The following is a 21,728-nucleotide window of genomic DNA, read 5'->3' on the forward strand; positions in this document are numbered from 1 at the left end:
GTATGCGCTTCTAGGAAGGTCGTGGAAGAAGGTGCGATGCGACTCGACGTCGAAGAATCCGATTGCTTGCTTTGTCTTATGTACGATCACCATGAGCTAGTAACTGCGATTATAAAACCAATAGAAACTGCATTCATCCCGTGGAGTTACGTGCAACCTCAGGCTACACACTAACGCAGCCGGATATCCCAGGCGTTACATGGCGGTAGCGAGTGCAAGGTAACATTCTCCGCTGTCTATCTCACGTTGCGCATGGTCCTTCTGATAAACTCCCTGCTCTTTCTGACCAATACCGATTATGTCGCCTCGTGTCGCGCGCAGAAGCTGGGGTCTTTAGTGGTTCGGCAGCGACCCCAAAAGAGGGATCGGCATGGAGGATTGGAGGATTGGAGGGGTTCATCCGAGATACGACATGATAAGAAAAGGCCCGTCGCCATGCGATATCGGAAGGATCCGTGAAGATGGCAGTTGACATCAAACCTGCGATAATTTATCGGTGAGCTTCTATCATCTAGTTTTTCTGTACAAGTAGCATTAATCGCGATGCTAGAAAACTTGGAAAGTTTCTGCGCGTGGGTAGGGAAAGTGGAGTGAAGTTCGGGGGAAGTTCCCCGCACTTGGTAACGACCTAATCAGGGGCGGATTGCCTGATCCACTGCCATGCACACTTAGGTACGAAGAAGCTCGTCTCTCTCATGTAGTAATTACTACCTGAGTAACCCAGAGGAATTTTGTTGACTGTAGTGTCGGCAACACCCCTATCGTATCCGGCACTGTCAGAGAACGAGCATCAAAGATGATCCAAGTGCACGATTCTTCTACGGAACCACACGAAACATGAAATTTTGATCGCTGAATACCTCGGTGACTTCAAGTCAGTCTGACCGTACTGGTCTCTGACAACAATCATATAGCCCTCGTGCCGGAACTGCAGAACCCAATATCGATCCTTTCCAACTCTGGAATTTGGTTCACAGTACAACGATCGTTCTCAATCATAAAATCTTTGATTAAGCAGAGATATAGAAAGATAGTGCCACTATGAACATGGAGATTGGATCTGTGAAGCTCCAATCCAATGATCGGGTCGATTGTAGTATTTAGGCACGGTGCTTCCTGATCGTTAAAAACAAAGACCGCACAACCAATGTATTGCAAGGTGTCTCTCGTAGTTGAAGTCGAACTCTCCTCATTTGTAGGAATGAGGTGGGGTTTCGTATGTCCGGCACGGACTACCAAAACTTCCACGACAACCTCCTTAACCGGGTCTAGCTCCCCTAGTAGAACCAAGATTGAAAGATTTGGGCCTTTCTTGCATTTCCTCCTATGCCAGAGTATCATTTCATGCTATCACTTCTTGCTACCCTGGACTACCTAGAATGTTGGCACACCGGAATCTTTGCTGTGTTTAGGCTCTTGAAGTATCAAGATAAATCCATCGGTGTTTTGTGTCTTCATAGTCCAGCGTAGTATGAGCTATTCCGTGCGAGCTGTATTCGCTTAATCACTCACCCATAAGCAGACAGAGCATCTGTCTAGAATGTGAGATTAAGCGTAGCGTGAGAGTCTACCATCTTGTGCCTGTTTTGGCCACTACCCTTTCCATCTACTATGATACAGGCAAGAACGGCATGTCTATCGGAGTTGTTTCCAGACCACCTACTCTTAGTGAAGCCGTGATAGAAGCTCAACTGCTGATCTCGTATCCACAAATTCCTGTCGCACTTAATTTCACACAAAAGAAGTTCTGCATCAGGAAGTTATATTGTTTGGGGTGACAGCAAGCGTTTCTGAAAAGCCAGAGCCCGAGTCAGTCGAGGCAAATTTACTTGACAGGATACTCTTTGTTCTAATGACCTTCGATTATGAACCGTACGTAGTGCTTCGCTTTTATGGCTTATCTTAAGCGGCTTCGTAGAACTGTTGCGGTCTGAGAGCATGTAGGAGCGCTCATTGGTATTGCCGGATTCAATTACGACAAGCGGAACGAAAGAATTCGGATAGATGAAAGTCATATTGCTGCCTCTGTGGCACCAAGCATTGAGCTCATTATACAAGATGGAAAAAGAATCTACCTACAAGTAATCGACTGTAAGTCGCCATGTAAGGTTGAAGACATCCTTGAGGGTATAGGGCGCAAAACTCAACCGATTTGGCATTTTGGCAGGTCGCTGGTCACATATAAGTCTGTCATGCTTTCGTGCATTGAGCGGGAATTATACATGCCCCGAATTCGACAATCATGGCGTTATAGTTGTGGTGTTTCTTCGCCATCAATTAACAATGGTACTTTCCGGATGTATCAAGCTCAAAGCTAAGCAGTAAAAAGTCGGACACGCATATTACTCTTCAAGGCCCTGCGTTACATGTTTTTCCCTGCACGCCGTCTTGGCTGGTGGATACCGAATGGGGGTTATCAATGCCGGGTGGTACGAAGCGATACGGTATCGGAGTACTCACAACCAAGCATCTCTTTTAACAGACTTCTTGCGTCTGAGCGCACGATGATTTTCCGGAAACAGAGGCTAGTAAGCGTCATCCCAGTAGGGGAAAGGTTATTGCTTTCGTTGCTCGGGTTACTAAAAGATTGCATATTTTTGACATGGAAGCTAGCATTTTGTCTTCGGAATCGTCTATGGTCGAGAAGAGAAATTGCGTAACCCGAGATTCTTAACTACGTCTTGTGGCTGGTGGTAACATGAGACGAACGTGAGACCTAGAACGCACTTGAGAAATTTGCGCTGTGAAGCTGACGCATCCAATCGCACTATACAACGCCAATGGGTATCCTAGTTAAAAGAAAAAAACAAGCGAGGTTTTACTCGTGAACGCCTGTACCAAGTATGAATAAGAAACCTTGTACATATGGGAAATATGAAACCGAACGTTATTGCCTCATGGATTGTGGGCCGCTTCTTTCCCCTTGGAAGAACGAGGATGCAGAAAATTGAGTCCGCCCTTTGCAACACCAGCAACGTTGAAGTGTAAGGGCTCCTTGGGGCCCTTTTCCCTGACTGGCATCTTACGCTTGGACCGGCCCGAGACATACATTGGCTGCTGTGCATGACCGTTGCCATTCACGTTGGGCATGCTCTGCTTCGACCGTAGCTTGGGTTTCTTGTCACGATGCTCATCATCAGTGGTTTCCGTATCGAAGCTGCGAAGGCTGCTACGCTCGGAAGAGAAACGTGGGTGGCTAGAATGGCTCGATGACTGGGTTGGCGCGCGCTGCAGAGGACTAAGAGGACTCAGTCTGGAGGAATGAACAGATGATGCCGTTTGAGCGCGCTCGATCGGACTCAGCATAGCAGCGGAGTTGGCAAGGACGTCCAGTCCCGAGGGCGCCCTAGTCGCCATGGAGTGAGTTCGAGATGAATAAGTAGGAGGAGGATCCTGGTAATCGTACATAATCTCTGAGTCCAAGCTCTTGTATTTAGCAGTACCGTCGAGTTCATCGTCGTGTTCCCAGCAAGTCTCGTCGACACCAGTAACTGAGGGTAGAAATCGAATCTCGTTCCAGGTGACGTCTTCATACTGCAGAGTGATGTAGAGAATGTCTCCCTGCATCTTGTCGTGCGCAATACAGTGATCCTCTAGGAAAGGATAGTCCCATACACCGCGGTGAACGAGATCGGGTGGTAGAAGCGTCAGCGCCATGCGACCGAAAGGTTCGTCAGCTGGGCGATGGCCGGTCATGGGCATCCAGGGTCTACCACGGAAGACGCCCTTGAAGGCAGTCTCGATGCCATTCGCAAAACAGGAGCTGTCCTGGCTGGGGAACTCGAGGTTCTGCAACAGCTTGCGTGAGGCACATCGCCGGTAGCCATTGCTGTCAGGATCGTATGCGAACCTTTGCGACTTGCGCGGAATGAAAACAACGCGAACACTCCACGACAGAGGGTATTTCTTATCAGTTCGGATCGGAAGTTGACCAAGAGTATGCTGTGACTGCATCATGAGCGGCATTGGTGGGGCAGGAGAGGCCTTTGGGGTTGACAGATGTGCTTTTGGCGTGGAAGCAGCGGGTGTTACGTCTCGCGACATACCACTAAACTGCTCCACTCGGTCGACCCGGTTCTCCAAATCCATGCTGAATTCGTCGACCATGGTCAGGCGCTCGCCCTGCACCTTGATCTGGTCGCTGAGCTCCGTTGTTCTGTCTACCACGGCCTCGACCCTGTCGTCAATGGAGAGTTTGAGAAGTTGCATATTCTCGTACATGCGCGCTTGTACTGCATGGTTTGTCCGTACCAGCTCTTCTCGAGCCAGACGCTCTCTGAACAGCTCCTGCTTTAAATGTTGCTCGAGCGTCTCGAAACGCTGCACCTCTTGCTTCAGTCGCTTCATTTGTTCTACGGCATGTAGGTATGCCTCCATTGACACGGTCGAGATTGGCTGAGCCTCATGGTTCCAGGCCTGGTGTCCGCACCCACAGCGAGAGCGGATGAGGGAATCTGGATAGAAGCTACGGCAAGGGCAACGCTGGCGGGCGCCATTGCCCTCAGACGGGGGGATGATGAAGCCGCATTCTCCGCGCGGGAGCTGTGCCTCGTCGCCAGGCGCGGGCTCTGCAGGCAGATGGACGGGGGCCTGAGTGCTGCTATGGAACATCAGGAGTCGACCCGAGGTGGTGGTCGTAGCGTGGTTGTTGTATGGGTGACGGGTGGCTCATGGAAGGCCGAGAGAGGGGGTCTCGAGGGTCTTTGTGTATTAGGAAAGAACGACTGTGGATATGGATGCGGACTGCACTGCAGTAGGGACGGAGCCAGGAGCCAAAGAGCCTTGGGTACGAGGGTTAGCTGGGGCAAGGCTCTAGCAATATACAGTGCACAAGATAAGCAATCAAGGCATACCTAGATTCCGTGCCAGACAGGCGGTGCACGCGGGAGCATCCGAATGGAAGGTGGCACAATCAAAAGGACGGGCAGGACCTGTGCACCCGTGGGTGGGAGGGACTTTTGGGGCAGCGGTAGGGAGCGTGAGGGCGGTGGTGCTCAGGTTTTGGAGCCCATGGGATGTGCAGGTACTCTTTGTTTTTGGCATTGGAACTAGCTCCCGCGCCGGGCGTGGCCAGCCCTGTCCTCGGCGGGGACAGTGCTGTGCTGTTGCGGGTGCGGTTGAAGCTGGAGTTTGGGGTGTGTGTGGTGGCCGCCGAGCCAGGAGTAAGAGATAAGACTCACGCCTTCAGCCAGAAAACGCGCCAATGACACGGCCAGCGTGGGAGCCCCGAGACGGCCTTGGATTCGCCGCAGGCCCATCTGCTCTCTTATTGCGTGCCTGAGCTGCTGCAGCCGCAATGCCCTGCAGCCCTCTCGACACCTGCTCACCACGCTTTATCGCGGCCACGGACCGAGCATTGTTGCTGGCAGCGCTGCCCAGCACCACATATGCGCGCGTCTCCACGCCCTTTGACGGTGAGCGAAACCCCACACGAGCCGAGCCACCAGGCCTGAGGCCATTTGTAACACTTCTTCGTCATAGCATCTGCTCGTCCAAGGTCGGCACGCGTGCACTCTGCCGTGGACACGACCGTCACCCTTCGATAGCCCGTACCAGAAGCTTTGTAGACGTCCATGCACGATAATAGCTGTGATCCTCCGCTCCTTATCGCGACTTCCTGATACACCCCACGCAGCCTGGGGTTCGCTTATCTGATTGGCCTGCTCAGAGCCATCGCATCACCGCAGAACAACTTTGGAACCGCCTTCTTTTGCCAGCGCGCTGAGTAGCCAGATTGTCGCCCGATTGTGGCAAACTCACTCAATGCGAAGCCAGCCGGCGGCCATGTATAATCCATGGCTGCACTCATCCACCCGGCACTTGTGCTTCACAGCATGTGTTGCTACCAGAACCGACCCAATGCCCGTCGTTCCTTCTGCACGACGTCTTCGATGTGGGAAGACGCAACTGCCTCGTTGGTATTTGAGTGCCAGCCTCACCCGCATCCTTTTCCATCTCACCGTCTGTGATTCTTCCCTGATGCATGACCACCGCGACGCTTTCTCACCTCAACTTTGAGGTCAATGCTGACCCGAGTACGCCACATACGCCACCCTCTGTTCGTGCGACAAACCCTCTGTCTCGCCCTACCTAATCACCTTCAACTGTCTTCATGTGAGCCCGGTGCGTGAACAAGGCATTAGTTTCGCGCTGCCCATTCACGATACTTGCATCGCACGCGCCCTAGTCCAACGCGCTGTCACATGAGACGGTATGTCAAATGGTGCTGCAGGACGCGTACCAAGCTCAACCACGACATCCCACGCCACGTAAAGACGTTACACATGCAGTGCACACCGATGGTCCAAGTCGCCTCCAGTCAACTACCATAGGCAAAACGTGAACGATGTTTGCCATTCTAATTCATCCCACGGCGCGGCAGGTTCATCAATTTTCATGGCTTCGTTTCCATTGTGGTGGAACCGATGGGGTAATAGATACCGAATCCTTCAAAACTTTGACTGCACTTTTGCTCCTTCGAGAACTCCTATGACATTCGTGCAACTTGCCAATTCTTTAAGTCGTGTTGCACAACCGCCTTATCCCACGCCTACACAGCAACCTTGTACCATCCTCCTCACTCGGCGCTGCAACTGTGCGCTCGCCCAATGGCATCGCATCGCTGACGGTTGCTCTGTCGCGGCTTGTTCTCTCAATCGTTTTCGGGCGTTTTATCCAAATTCTGGCCAACCCAACAATTCCGCCCCAAGAAAGTTAGTCTTACTGCGGGAGCATCCGTGGGGAAGCGGTGGAATGTGTATCGATCCCTTCCTGAAGCGGCTGGAGACTGTTGCACACATGTTATGCCACGCGCTGTGGACTCGCTGCAAGTCATTGGCGTGGTTGTCGCACTTGTTTTTCAAAGAGTTGCATGTTTCCGTGTGCTGAGACGCCAGATCGAAGAAATCCTCGTCTTTCAAGGTTACCATGCTTTAGGTCGGGTTTATCCAGCTCTTCGCGAGCTCTGTTTTCGTGATAGGGCAACGTCCTAGACCCCAAAGTACGCGCAGCCTACGAAGCTTGTTTGATGAATTGTTTTTGCGATAACACGGACACCCTTACCTTCGTATCAACAACGTCAGCGTCAGCGAGAAAAAGGGCCTTTTGACAACCGTCGTGACCATTGCTTACGGACAGAGCGGTTCGGCACTATTATTGCGCCTCCCGAACCCCTAACTTATTAGCCATCCAGTCTGGTCTTGATGAGAATGCGTAACTTCCCGCGGAATTTCCCATGCACAAGGCAAACCTGGGTAGGTTGGGCAACATGCGACGATGGCGTCCTTCACGTTCGGACCTCGGGTCGTACCCTTTCCGAATACTGCCAAGAGCTCCGAACATCAAGCTCTCCGAACCATCCTCACCAGCGAGTCTAGAGTCGGAGGTTACTCTCTTTGTTGCATACTCCACTGTGCTACTTCGACGATTACCAAATGCCGGAAGAGAACTGGATTGCCCACGGAGGTGTGCCCGCATGTGACTTATGCCATGCTCGGAAGGTCTGCCCTAAATGTGGGTACCTGCATTTGTACACAAGCATTGACAAACACCAGGTGAAATGCGATCGCAAAGAGCCATGCGCAAACTGTGTAGCGGCCAAGGCTGAATGTCTGCGCAATCGGCACAAGCGCGTCCCGCGACCCAAAGTTCGAACGTAAGCAATCATCTGTCCCGCGACCAAATTAGGCTGTGTAGAGGCTTTGCTTTTGTCCAGGTGCTCCAGTCTATCATTACCCTTCGGCTCTGATCATGTGTAGGGACGAGAAAATAAAAGCTCTAGTAGAACGGCTCTCAAATCTCGAACATTCTGTTCAAAGTGTCCATCGTAGCCCAAGTTTGGCACAGGAGCAGGAGACCGTAAATAGCTTTGCTGTGCCAACTATTGAAGCGACTTCAGATCGACCAGCAAAGAGACAGAGGACATCCAGCTCGCTAGATGTGCCAGCCCCAGCCCCAGCTCAGGATGTCGACAATAGCCCACAGACAGCAAATGAGGCTCGCATCCACATCAGCAAAGAGCTCTCTACCAATGGCTTACTGTCGAGCCATCAACGCTCAGTCCTCGAAACCGCCATATCATTTGTTGACCAATTGTCCCACACGCCCACACCAACCATGCCAGACCGCAGCACATTTGATCAGTCGATGCATGTCTCTACTGATATGACTAAGCACGAGATCTTTCATGTCATCCTCGGTAGTAAGTATGCCTCTATGAAATCTTTGACGTGAAGCTGATAGTGAGATCAGCTGAATTCAAGGAACGAGGCAACGCCGCCGTTCGCTACCATACTGTTGATCATGTGCCACCAAAGGCGTTCGAGAAGATTGCACTTGCCCTTATGGAAGGTACTGCTGATGAGAAGACTCTCAATCTGTATCGAGTCATCGTTCACTTTCAGGCAGCTGTTGTACTATATGCGAGCCAGTTGCAAGGCCCTAAGAGTGCAGCTGTCCAAAGACACATCCAACAAATGGAGTTTAATCACCTGATAGCAGCGCTTACTGCTCTAGATAAAGTCAGCTTCTTAACTGCGCCTTCTCTTTTACTCGCGCAGGCATTGGTTACCGGAGTAAGGTAAACATAGTCGTATTACTTGGAACGATGGACTAATTAAGAGCAGGCTACCATGATGCAGATCATGGGCAACCCTGTGAGCTGCTGGGAACTTACTGCTCATGCATCGCGCACTATCGTGGCTCTTGGCTATCATCATATTGACGAACAGATACCAAAAACTGACACCGAGAGCGAGATATATGCCATAGTCGGTCAATGTGCCTATTTTGATAGCGTGATGAGCCTCTTGCTACTTCGGCCACGATCTCTTCCTCAACTCCAGGTAAAGGCTTCGTACCTGTTGCGAGCCGATCCAGCCAGCCCCATGAGTGTTCTAGAACTACTTCCTATACTCGACAAGATTTTGGATCTATCGTTGGAAACCAAGCCATCGCCAGCTATACTGAACGAAGAGGTGGCGCAATTGCGAACAAAGATGCAGGGCATCTACGAGCTTATGGAGAAGGTATGCAGACCTACCCCTTCCTAATTAAGACTTTAGCAGACGCTCATACTTTGCTAGGAACGACAACTGCATCTCCTAGATAGCAGAACTGACGCTCTCATACATTGGAAAGGTATGGAGTTTAGGTACTTTTCTACCCTAACTTCAGTCCACCGTCTAAGCCCTACCGTTACGACAAATCCATCAGAACGAGAGGAGTGTCTTCAAAGTGCCCGGAAGGCATTGGAGTGCGCCAAGGATATAGAAGAACTTGGAAGATCGTTGGATCACTTCATCGAAGGCTATGACCCTTATCTCGCTTGGTGAGCGTAAAGCTGTTCCAGTGAAGGATCCGTAACTAATGACCATCAGGAGTATGCTCTCTTATCCACTCTGCCCCTTCTTCGTCGTTTTTTGCAACGTGGTCGGCACGTCTAGCGCTCGAGATTTCCAGCTCCTCCAAGATGTTACTGACGGCCTTTCTGGGCTCGTTACGGAAAACAAATATGTTCACCGATTGCATCGGCTGTGCGCTACACTGCTGGGTCTTTGTAAACCTCTCGTACGGACTTCGGACCTTCACGAGCAAGTACCACAACCGAATGGAGGATCGGCTGCACCGTTGGGGACCTATCCTCTACCAGCAGGTTTCGGCAATGATCCTGATATTTTGAACAACGGCGGAAGTGATGTGACCCCTAGCATGATGCCTTCATCGTGGAATGACGACATGATGTGGCAGTTGTTCCAATCGCAACCTTCTCTTGACTGGTTCAACGCTGATATATTAGACCCTTCGTGGGGCCTTGGACAAACGCAGTAAATGAGAATCGGAAGTAACCAATACTTTTTTGCTTTATTTACACGTCGGCCATGGTTATATGCATAGTATGTAGTAGCACGACGTTCATGGACATGTACGTAAAGTTTTATACCCAGTCCTTAAACTCACCCCTGTGGACTAGTCTAGCATGCCCCTCCAGTTTGCCTTTCTGTTTCGTAGGGAATGGACTGCCCGCAGCGCTTTCGCTACGATCGCCATCAGCATTGGGCGTCAAACATAAAAATTGACATGTTTTGTCTTACTGTGCCTCTTCAGCTCTTGCACGCGATCAAAGGTCGTGCCAACACACCCTTCCCACTGGCATTTCAACATAGTTCTTTCTATCTCATCGGCATCTGCTATCCCGAATGTTGTCTCTGACAGGTGCTGTGCGTGGCGGAAGCGGCAGTATCACACCAATAACTGGATAAAATTCCCGATGTCCAAGTTCAGTAAGAGTGCAACTATGCCGCGGTAAAGTACCATCAGTCTCGCGATAACTTTCGTAGACAACACCGTTGCGTGATACAGGCTTATCTTATGATTGGATTTCGGTACGATGCTACGACGGACCATCGGATGCCAAACGATTATTATAGGATCTATCAAGCTGTTAGCCCTGTACTCGAAGAGTACAGGCAACTTCACTACCTTTCATTCATCGAATGCAACTGACTAGCCGCAGATAGATCCCCAAACAGATCGCTCGCATCTATTAGACACACCGAAGAAGCATCTCCAGAACGGTAGTTGGCATCTATTCACTCCGTTTGAGGCATGGTGGTCATTTACAAGTGCCTTGGAGCCCTCAGACATCCCACCTGTCCAACACAATTTACCTTCTTCATCCGGAGGTACTGAAAGACCAGTCCAGTTGTTGTTCGCTCGGTGATCTAGTTTGCTTTCTCCATGGCCAGGGCTTGGTAATTAGTAAGTATCGCTGGCTACTAGAAGAACAACCCTTCGGGTGTCTCGATGGGAGCCTTGTAAACAAGATTCCAATCAGGCGATATTTTCCAACGTAATGATGGAGTATGAAGAAAGTCAGCCATACCGCAGCTTCACTCTCTGAAGTTAGGTACGGAGTCGTGTGATCAGTCGACGTACATTTGACCAAGTTAAAGCTCAAATACTGGCCGTAGCGGCGGTAGTCTTGCCTTTCGGGGTACTGAGAAGAACTATGTTTCCGCAAAAGATCGACAGTGCTCCGGATACTTACATATACGTATGAAGCACCACGACGCTACAGGTAAGATGCTTCGATTTAGGTCACACTATACTAGTCTTTCAACTGCGAAATCTCCCACCAACCCGAGGGTTACAGTCGCTGTGTCCAATGAGATCGGACGAAACTGTTTTGTTTCATCGCTGTGAGTTCTTGACAACACGAACGCGGAGGTGCTTTTGTAGTCTTGGTTCATGCCATGCACACGTCGCTTAGTAGGTGCCTTCTCTTGACATGCAGCAGAAGATTTGACGAGTCTGATTTCAGCGTATGTGGCGTACCAGAGCACGAGATTCCAGTAGCTCCATCAGCCCTTGCTTGTCGGCTTCGCACTGTAATAGTCCTCACAACTTACATGCGGAGATCATCATGAATATCAACAGGAAAAAAAAAGTACTTGCCAGGGGTATCTTTGTTGCATTCATCGTGATTGTGCATTATCATGTCTCATCAGATCTCTATCACCACCCCAAACCTCGCAGGAACAATCAACTTGCTACTAAGAAAGTAGCACATACAGTTATTGCATCTCCATTTCAACCTCCTTTTTTGCCTCCGCCGCCTGGGTGGGTTTCCGACTTCTACTCCTGTTCTCTGCTTTCTTCTCCACTATGTCCGCCCCCAGTCCCAAATCGGCGATCTGAGTCGACGCAGGCTCCAAGGATTGTTCCGTACTCGCCTCGGAACTCAGCCTGTTGCCGTCCTCCAACGACTGTTTCACATCCTCTCCAGCGGTCTCATGAGTGACATCCTCGGCATTTTCCCCCGTTTCTGTACCGGTACTCAGATCCGAGCTTGGCTTGACGACTTCTCGTGCTACGTCTTCGCTCGGCCTACTGGTTGCTGCAGCTGGACTTACTGCCCTGTTCGTGTTGCTAGTGATGCCCAGCTTCTCGAAACCCGCCATTACTCCTTGCCTTAGATCCTGCCCTAGCGCAGCTGCAGCATCAAGAGGTTTTGGTGTGTTGGAGACTCTTGGGGAGCGATCGCCAACAGCGTGTGTAGGAGGAAGCTGGACAGTTGTACCTGCTCCAGTCGCTCCGTCCGCGGACTCTGTACCTGTGACAATGGGCTCCTGGACGATTGGAGTGCTCGTCCCACTCCTTCCAGTACTCTGGTTACTGGTCTGGGGTGTGAGATTTGGTGGCGCTTGAGGGCCAAAAACGTTCATCTCCTCGTCAGTACGACCAAAACATTCAGCCCACCACCTCGCCTCGCCTTTTCGAGGGAAGATCATGCGCTCCTTGCCTCGGATAGCGTCATCAATCTCTGGTTCGTACTTTGGGTTCATAAATTCTTGCTTGCGGCAAAGGAAATAGTCCCATACGCTCCTTGTTCGCTCCTTAGCCCTGGTGTCTACGCGCTCCTTTTCATTGTCGAACAGGAACGTTCCGTACTGACAGGAATAGAGATGGTAGAGCAAGCGCCTCAGGAAGCGCTCGCTAAACTCAAATCGGGTTGGGTGCTGATAATGTAGTTGGTATACACAATCGAGAAATTGATGGAACACGGGTGACAGCTCGTTCACCTTGGTGACACGATGCTCCTCCGCAGCTCCAATCTGAACAGGCTTCGACGAGGGAGTATCGGCAACATCTGTGACATTTTCTGGCATGTTCGTTTCCGGGAGCTGATTGAGAGATTCGTTCGATTCGTTGTGACGGTTGAACAGCCCTCGCGCACCACGAAGAGCATTCTCAAAGGCATTGCTGCCTCCAGTGCCGTCGTGCTTGCGCTCAATCTTTTCGTTCTCTATGGTGAACCACTTCTCATGGCTCAGAAACCCTGATCGATGTCGAAACATATGTCCAAAGGAAAGCCAATCCTTCTCAACGAGGACGATGAAACCTTCCAGCGTCCGATAATAGGGATCTAGCAAGATTTGACTGAGTGCACTCAACTGGCTCGTGCGATCCCAGCCATCGGAACAGTGAATGAGGACATGCGAGTGCATGATGCCAACCGTGCGGGCTATCAGCGCAGTTCCATCCAGTATGTTAGCAATGTGCTTGATCCAATTACTCTTGGCCAGAAGCTGCCTGTTTGGGGGAAACGGCACTAGATCCGACTCTTTCAGGGCCTCAATGACAGTATCAAGCGACTTCCGCATGACGTGAATATTATCAATTCCGAGGTATGCTTTCTCCGCTCCTGGATAATAGTCCATCTTCTCTGAACCAAGCCCAACAGCTTGCATCGCGTACGCATTTACTGTAGGCCTAGCATCAACAATGAGGTTCCGCTGCTGGGCCCCGTAGACTTTTGGCGCGTCGGCGTCTGTTTCCGAAGACGCTGTCAGGTCGTCTGCAGTGGTCCTTCCGGCATCGATACTCCCTTCCACTGCACCGACAAAAGAGCTATTAGCACTGGAATCGTTCAGGTTCACAACGCTTGTATCAGGAGTGAGCTCTGCAGAATTGGAGGAGGAGATATTTGCAGGTTTCCACCCGCGGTTAGTCGCCCAGATGGCTGCAACGAGCCGCTCATCTTGAGGGTTTCGATTCCCACGCAGACCTGGTGTGGGCTGTGAGCTTCGCGTTATGGAGCAGTTGTTGACAGGATGGCGGTAAACGAGGGCTGGTATCCGCTGTCGCGATCGGTATTCACCTGCGTACCTGAGAACGCTGTCCGAGACGTTGGTGGGAACGACAAGAAGGGCGGGATACGTCGGCGCATACTGTTCCACTCGTCAAGACCTTCCTCAACGTTACATGTGGCATACCATGTACCTTGTACTCCAAGTTGACTTCTGATATCCGCCAGCCCTTTTCCGAGTCCTTTGGGCTGATGCCCAGTCGCTTCCATTCGCGGCGCGCGTCGTAGATGTTCCAGCCATTCTGTTGGTCTTCTGGTGGTTTTGGCTGGTAGCTGAAGGCCAGTAGCTTGTCTAGTCTGCCTATCTTGCATGAGAGCGCCCGTATGCTATCGTACACGTCTCGCGCCTTCTTGTCATTCGGGAAGAAGAAGGCGAAGAAGGTAAAGTCGCGGCATCGTATGCGGATCGAGGGCTCCTGGCGCAAGACGGGCGGACACGATTTGAGGGAGCAGTAGTTGATCATGGGATAGGTAATCCATACTTCTTTCTGCCGCGGTGGTTTCGCATTGGCGGGAGCGTCGGCGGGCAGGCTGGGGAGGTAGCTGAAGACGAGATGGTGGGGCATGAGGTGCAGTGTGCCGTCGAAGCGCGTGCCTCTGCGGAGGAGGTAGACGTCCTCTACCTGCAGGCAGTGTCAGCGTACTCAAAGCAGTGCTCCAGCAGAGCTGCACGTCTCGGCGGCGTTTCTTACCTTGCTCACGCGTATCCGCTCCATGGCGACTAAAGGGCATGCGACAATGAGTGCGGGTGGCCCGGAGCGGGGTGTGAAATCGCTATAAATATGACCCGACACACAAGACAAGCATCTAGAAAGAAGGATAAAGGCAGATGAGAGCGTCGCCTTGTCCAGCGCGCATGGTCAACATGAGCTTGTCGGCATGTGCCTGCCCTGTCATGCTCATGCCTCGTCCCGCCGCTTGTGTTTAGCATCTTGGCGATCAGCGTCATCTGAGTGTCCGCTTTTAGCACGCAGTCGTCACCTCTATCCATCAACATTCACTTGCACGTCGCAGTTGCACTTGACCTGACTCTCAAAACGCTTCCATCAACACCACAACAACACAGCCAAGTGCATGGAAAAAAGCCGATCCAAGAGAAAATGCTTTCGTTCAACCGCGAGAACAAAACCTCGTTTACTACCAGTGCAGAGCACATCTAGAGCTCAGGTACACAAGCAAAACAGGCAACATGCTACATACTTACTTGGCTTGGCCAATAAGCTTACCTGGAGCCATTTATACTGGCAGCTGCTTGAATTACATGTACAAAAACTCTCACGAAATTACCGCGAGTGCTTTCCCAAACAAAGAAATCGCTACCTCCATCAATAACCCTAAAAACCATGTGAGCATAGACATATAAGCTGGCTATGCGCCGACCCAGGTTCTACACTGTCACATCTGCACACCTAAGCCGGAGGCGGCGGCGGCGGCGGAGGGACATCGCTGGGCGGCGGAGGTGGAGGGGCCTCGCCTGGAGGAGGCGGTGGCGGCACGGAACCAGACGGTGGTGGTGGAGGTGGTGGCGGGCTGCCGGCAGATCCGTACGTCTGGAAGAGAGGACCAAGGCCAGGAGGAGGACCAGCAGGAGGTGGGGGAGCACCGTAACCAGGAGCACCATAGGCACCAGGAGCACCCATACCAGCGTTCTGGTCGTAGCCATAACCACCATATCCATAACCAGCTCCTGCTGCAGGAGCAGTGGGAGCAGCAGAAGCCCAGGGAGCCGCACCATTACCAGCACCGTAGCCTTGATCGTAGGATTGACCACCACGGCCGCCGCCACCAGCCCAAGGCGGAGGAGCGGCCGAGCTACTGTCGCCTCGACCACGGTCGTCGCCATCACGCGCCCAAGGTGCAGAGCCTCCAGTGGGACCACGCTCCCATGGCTTGAGGGTGCGCTCGCCTCCACCGTAGTTGTCTCCGCCAGCAGCGCCGTTGCCGTTGTATTCGATCGCCGCGCGAGGCTGGCCACCAGCGCCTCCCATCTCGGCCATAAATGCGTCGAGCTCGTTCTCTGGGGCACCGCCAATACGAGCTGGCTGACCGCGGTCGCCGAAACGGTTGTCGTTGCGCCAGGGCTGACCGACTTTGCGGTCGGGACAATCGCGAGCCATGTGACCAGCTTGACCACAGACACGGCAGATGATGCTGGCCGTGAAGTTTTGCTTCTGTGGACAATCGTACTTGCGATGACCAATCTCACCACAGTTCTGGCAGGCCTGGTTCTCGTCGTCACGAAGGGTACCGTTGAGGGCGGCAAGCTCACGAAGCTGGTTGCGCTTGAGTTCGTTCTGGCCTTCAGGGATAGAAGCAGCCTGCAAGATTAGCATCCGCGCATGGAATAGTATGGGAAGTGACTTACAGTCTCAATGACGTTATGGATAAGCTTCTTGGCCTTGTTGACCTTCTCCTCGGTATCGGCCATGATCAAGCAATGCAGGTCTTCTTCCTGATTGCTGGTATGAGCTGCGTCAGAGCGTCCTTTACCCTCCTTGACAGAGCCTTTGCCACGAATGGCAATCTTTGCCTGGGATTCCGTCTCCATCTTCTTGAGGGTATTTCCACGGGGGCCAATAAGTAGACCAACTGTTAGTGCAAAGAGCTGTGGTTAGTGTATGATCAAAAATATTGGAGCAAAAGGGTTAGGGTTAGTGACATAGCTGTACTACAGGTGCCACTAGATGCACATAAACATCCAGCAGTCTGAGCAGGCCGGTCAAGACAAAGGCTAGGGCAGCGCAAAACAAGGGGAGGGGAGTTAGAGGGGTTAGTTCCGTACTGAAGTTAATCTCCGGGTAGTCATTGACCGGAACGTAGACTTTCTCCTGTGTCTTAGTGGGCCGCCTGTAATCGGCAGGTGGGTGGTAGTTAGGAAGCGTCTTCATCGCCTTCTCAACGAGCTTGTGGCGCTCGTCTTCGAGGCGCTTGCGGTAGCGGAACTCGCGAGTGTTGACACGGCGACCAAAGTTGTCATACTGGGGTGGGGGCGAGGGAGACCTGTCCATGTTAGCATCTTTGACATTCAGAAAATCAAGGTACGTACCTGTCGCCGTCCGCTGGGACGACATCGTTAATCTTCAACTTCTGGGTGATCTCCTCGATACGCAGATGCAGGGTATACGCGTCAAGCTGCTCGGTAGTCATGGCCGCGTAGATAGCAGTAGGCAGGCCCATCAAGCCAGCCGCCTTGTTCTCGCTCGCATCACCCCATCGATTACGCTTCTTGCGTTGTCGCGGACCGTCGGAAGAGTCTGCGCCACGGTTGTCAGTAATAAAACATGAAAACATTCGAGGGTTTGACTTACTGCGCTCAGGGCTGCGGCCGCGCTTCAACTCCGACAAACCCTCGGCGGGCGCAGACGGGTTGTAACCGCCATCATCATCACCACCGCCGAAACGACGGCGAGTACCTAGAGGTATGTTGTTAGAACCCGTGATGCCCTGGTTGCGCCACGACATGATTGCAGTTGACAAAAGGGTTGCGATTTCGATGAAAGTGTAGGGCGAGTTGAGAAAGTGGAGGGCTGTCGCGACGAGGCAAACGTTTAGGCTAGTAGGGAGCGCGCTTGGCTGCTTTGGGCTGCAGCCTGTTGATCACGTGATAATGACCTCTCTCTTGGCGCGAACCTCCCTCTTACTTAATAAATGGTGCCGTGGCTGAGGAGCTGGGTTCTTTCTTTAATCATCCTAGAGCTCCTCTGCATGATAGGATTACGGAGGTACCGCCTTTCCTATATTCAAGGCCGCATGCTCTTTACACTATCCCAAAAGCGCCAGGCATTAAGACTTCACAAATTGTTACTCGATGGCGGTAGTGCAAAGCAGATGTGTCGCCGATGTTCCACGCTCAAGACTGCAGAAACACATTGGTGCCCATGTGCTGGCAATTTCTCGCGTCGGCGTACCGCATACTCACTTGCTGAAATCTACACAGGTTCGCTCGCCTAAATACCTAGGTAATTCAATTGAATATTCACTACCACCGCTTTCGCATGTACATCTATAAACAAAAAAGCCATCTGTATGCATCATTGGCAGTACTCGTTCTATGATCTTAAGAAATAAGGTAATGCCTTGATCGCATGCTAGGTGTTATGGGCACTCTTCGTCCCGCGAAATGCAAGCTTCCGCGGTGCCACTGAGGCTATGATTTCTGTTACTCACTAGCAACTCTTAGGTGCCAGCATTTCTACCTACCATAGCGAAACTATCCAGAATTCCACGCCTGGAGCCGCTTACGAATCATCGTAGTATTTGGTGTCGGCACGATTAACCAACCACCAAGCTCGATTTTCGTCCGAAGCTGCCCCTCATCACCCCCCACTACTACATCATTAAAGCTGCCAGGCCATAGAGCTCCACTGCGCCCTTCAACGACATATATAGCCACAGACAACGAACTTCCGTTCCTTCTTGCCGTGTCGACTCGTAGCTTCAACTCACCGCGAACATGTCTCAACAATCGGACATCAACTTGTACACCACACAGACGCCTAACGGCATAAAGATTTCGATAACTTTGGAAGAGCTAGGGTATGTACTTTTTCTTTACACAAAAGTTGCAATGCACCTTTCATCATAGTTATGATTTCCAGCCCGTAGTAGCTTACACTGTTCTTTCTCGTCCAATGTCATTCGAGGTCATGGCGACTCCTTCTCGCGTCCCTCCTCCTGCAAGGAAGCAAGAACTTGCAATATCCCAAGATATTTCCTAAGTGGCTCGCAATGCATAACGAAAGGGCGAAATTCTTTGCTGGGTTTAATTGCTCTACTTTGACATATTTTGAAACACGCACCTCAAGTGCTTATCTTCGTCCAGTTCTTTTTAGCAATTCAGACATCGGTGTTTGTGGCCAGTTACATGTCATTCCACTGGTTTTCTTGAATTCACACATTTCATGTACTGGAATTTAGCATACACAACGAAGTAGTCATACTTTGTTGATTCAGTTAGCTGAGATCTGCAGCCTTCCTTACACAGTCCACAAGATCGACATCTCTAAGAATACACAGAAAGAAGAATGGGTAAGTCTAATCTGCCTTCTACTTGATCGTTCTAGGCTAACGAGAGATAGTTCCTGGAAATTAACCCCAATGGACGAATTCCTGCGCTCACAGATACCTTCACTGATGGCCAGACTATCAACCTCTTCGAGTCTGGAAGTATTATGGAATATCTTGTCGACCGCTACGATACGGATCACAAGATCAGCTTCCCCAAGGGCACACGCGAATGGTACACAATGAAAAACTGGCTCTACTTTCAAAATGCTGGCGTTGGGCCCATGCAAGGTCAAGCTAGTGAGTACACTTTCTTCTGCTCTCAATTCTTTGCTTTTTGCGGCCATCCCGAGATCATGTCAGTGTGTCACCCGACGCAATGACGATTTCCTCCCGCTCTTGAAATGGTGCCGTCATTGCACTTCGTGTCAGGTACGGCACTGGATGACCGCGGTAAATGGCGAGATGAAGTCTTCACAAGAATGCCGTGGAGTACATTGTGATTTCACCACAGCTCATGTCTCTTTGGCTTCAAGAATTATGTTGATCTCATCCGTACAAAACGAGCAACCTGCATCTTTTGGGAAACTGTGTCGGCTCGCCAGGATCATTTCCTGGTTGTCGATTCCGATGTGGAGGCTCTCATCCCGATGCGGGGGAGATTACTGGAAGACGTTTTCCATTGAGACACGATCTGCCTGAAGACAGAGAACACGTTCTCTTCAGCATCAAATTACTCTATAGTGCTACCACTGGAATATAATGATGATGCTTGTCGGTGCAGTGAGCTAACGTCGACTGCAGACCATTTTACGCGGTATGCACCCGAACACATTGATTACGGTGTCAAGCGATACCAGAACGAAACTCGTCGTCTCTACTCCGTGCTAGACAAGCATCTTGCCTCAGACAACAAGGCTTACATATGTGGTGAAAGATGCACGATTGCTGGTAAGCACTTCTTTCATGGATCCTCATTGGCCGACCTATTTGTCTTCTTCGTCCATGAACTGCAGCGATATTTGGAATATGTGCCCAGTCATCTCCAGTTGCATCGTACTTTCCATGCCTTCTCCGATACACGTAGACATTCAGCACACTCGAGGATGATTATGGTGACACACAATAACACCTACTAGATATCGCCCACTATGGATGGGTCGCTTCTGCAGGTTGGGCAGGCGTCAATATTGACGAATTCCCTTCGCTCAAAGCCTGGGAGGAGCGCATGACATCCCGTCCTGGTGTCGAGAAGGGTCGTCACGTTCCTGACCCTCACTCCATCAAAGAACTTCTCCAAGACAAAGACAAGATGGAAAAGTACGCTGCCGAAAGCCGCAAATGGATCCAGGGAGGCATGAAGCAGGATGCTGAGAAGCAAAAGTAAGTCCTTTTACTTTCCCAAAGGACGCCCCGTCGCAGTGTAAGCAAGGATGCTGGCAAGACATGTGAGAGTTATCAGGACATCGTCCGGTCAATCGCATGGCACAGTTGTAACTGTTGAGCCAATCGCATCTCTAGCTTTGCTCTTAGTGCTCCTTGAATCCGAATCCGAGTTTGTAACAGCGGTTATCTTAGGCATCAAATTCGTCCGTGCCAACTAACCCCCCCAAGTCCCAGACTATAAATTACATTGCGCCACCATCGCAGCACCGGCACAACACTGCAGGTACCAGTTTGCGAAACGCAAATCTAGTCAGGATGACCTGTATCATTTCCAATGCTCGTTCGTGACGATGACCCACTTGGAACTTTTACGTCTTGGCATTTTCTCGCGCGAGCTCGGGTGAGTTTCAAGACCATCATCATTTCACCTAGTGACAAAACTGCACAAAGCTTTAAACCCAAACGGTCAAGTACATGCGGCTTGCCAAGCTTGTCAATAAAGTAGGGGATATCCAGGCTGGCAAGCTTGGTTGCGTAATACTCAGTCATCAGGGGTGCGACTCAGAAATGATCGATGGGAAGTGGGCTCATCACGGTTCACGGGACACTGCACTAGCACAATATTAGTCGTTGATTGCGAAGTAAGGTCCGGTGATGATCCTATATACCACCGCGGACGCTCCGATTGCCATCGAGTTGCGCATTTGTCTGTCTGAAACGTTCGAGAAGCAACATCCAACCTTGGAAGGTTTTGTGAGAGGCCGGGAAATCTTCCGTACGATGTCGGGGCTGAGGAGCGCTTACATGCTAGCGATAATAGTGCTAGGAAGCCTGGAGGTGAGTCGGCGGCCCCCAGAGTACGCTACGGCGAAGTGCCGAACCAACTAAATGCACTTCCAAACTTGAAAAAAAAAAAGAATCTAACGATAACTTATGACTGACGTACACGCGTGTATCGTGAATCTGGATTCAATAGACAGAGATTTGTTGACCAGTGCCTGCTGAAGGGACGAAGCTCCGGTGACTGTATCATCCCATGCGCATGGGCTAATGCCCACTACTCAGGTGGCTGAGGGAACGCCGACGGCATCGCCTGTTGCCGTGATGGTGGGCATGCGGTGACACCCGTTCGAAACTCAGAAGGCTCAGCCATCGACCTAGCCATCAATTAAGAGATTGCTTCACTGAAAGGGTGTACATGGTTGGATCATGTCAGTCTCAGAGACACCACAGTTGCCTGATCATCGTGAGAATCAGCTCATCCGGCGAATCCGGGAAGGGAAGAATGTACTCACGGATACGGAAGGCGTTCTCTCCCGATTTCCTTTCACAGGGGCTCAAGGAAGGATTAGTCGTGTCCCTGAAAAGAGTGCGTGGGCTGCTTACTGGTTTGATGGAGGGCGGACACGCGGTGTTTATCACTTCAGGGGATCAGGTATATCGCTCCTGGGTTTGTGCAGAGCACCTGCAGCACACCCACAGTGGTATCTGCACCTGTATCAACAGGACGGACTATTCTAAGCCACCAAAGAGCGTGCCCCCTCTGACCAGTTCACCCTCTATCCGTCAGTCTGGCAGCGACTTGCGTCCCGTAACACCCACACTTACCCACGCCCCCAGTATCATAATCTCCCCGCATTAATGCTTGATGAGATGCAGGTTGCATGATCGCAAGGAGCTCTGCGACGGC

The 21,728-nt window shown here is 51.2% G+C and overlaps 5 protein-coding genes across 5 annotated transcripts; 2 read left to right on the forward strand and 3 right to left on the reverse strand.

Annotated features, from left to right (window-relative positions):
• Nucleotides 1–2,895: 2,895 nt before the first annotated feature.
• On the reverse strand, nucleotides 2,896–4,611 carry AA0111_g10314 (hypothetical protein; the record flags this gene model as incomplete). The annotated part of the gene is made up of 1 exon (XM_028644050.1): nucleotides 2,896–4,611. One exon carries the CDS (start codon nucleotides 4,609–4,611, stop codon nucleotides 2,896–2,898), a length of 1,716 nt encoding a protein of 571 aa, XP_028502107.1.
• Nucleotides 4,612–7,749: 3,138 nt separating this feature from the next.
• AA0111_g10315 (hypothetical protein) lies at nucleotides 7,750–9,828 on the forward strand (the record flags this gene model as incomplete). Its single annotated transcript, XM_028644051.1, has 5 exons — nucleotides 7,750–8,200; nucleotides 8,251–8,573; nucleotides 8,625–9,026; nucleotides 9,084–9,328; nucleotides 9,378–9,828. The coding sequence occupies 5 exons, from the start codon at nucleotides 7,750–7,752 to the stop codon at nucleotides 9,826–9,828; spliced, it is 1,872 nt and encodes a 623-aa protein (XP_028502108.1).
• Nucleotides 9,829–11,573: 1,745 nt separating this feature from the next.
• On the reverse strand, nucleotides 11,574–14,364 carry AA0111_g10316 (hypothetical protein; the record flags this gene model as incomplete). The annotated part of the gene is made up of 3 exons (XM_028644052.1): nucleotides 11,574–13,730; nucleotides 13,783–14,271; nucleotides 14,341–14,364. The coding sequence occupies 3 exons, from the start codon at nucleotides 14,362–14,364 to the stop codon at nucleotides 11,574–11,576; spliced, it is 2,670 nt and encodes an 889-aa protein (XP_028502105.1).
• Nucleotides 14,365–15,057: 693 nt separating this feature from the next.
• Nucleotides 15,058–17,110, reverse strand: AA0111_g10317 (Branchpoint-bridging protein; the record flags this gene model as incomplete). The annotated part of the gene is made up of 5 exons (XM_028644053.1): nucleotides 15,058–15,966; nucleotides 16,014–16,237; nucleotides 16,431–16,648; nucleotides 16,695–16,902; nucleotides 16,957–17,110. 5 exons carry the CDS (start codon nucleotides 17,108–17,110, stop codon nucleotides 15,058–15,060), a joined length of 1,713 nt encoding a protein of 570 aa, XP_028502106.1.
• Nucleotides 17,111–18,101: 991 nt separating this feature from the next.
• Nucleotides 18,102–20,039, forward strand: AA0111_g10318 (hypothetical protein; the record flags this gene model as incomplete). The annotated part of the gene is made up of 5 exons (XM_028644054.1): nucleotides 18,102–18,184; nucleotides 18,619–18,676; nucleotides 18,727–18,952; nucleotides 19,457–19,603; nucleotides 19,792–20,039. The coding sequence occupies 5 exons, from the start codon at nucleotides 18,102–18,104 to the stop codon at nucleotides 20,037–20,039; spliced, it is 762 nt and encodes a 253-aa protein (XP_028502099.1).
• Between the last annotated feature and the right edge of the window lie 1,689 nt (nucleotides 20,040–21,728).

The sequence above is a fragment of the Alternaria arborescens genome (genome assembly GCF_004154835.1).
Source record: "Alternaria arborescens strain FERA 675 chromosome Unknown contig_34, whole genome shotgun sequence".
NCBI classification, from domain to species: domain Eukaryota; kingdom Fungi; phylum Ascomycota; class Dothideomycetes; order Pleosporales; family Pleosporaceae; genus Alternaria; species Alternaria arborescens.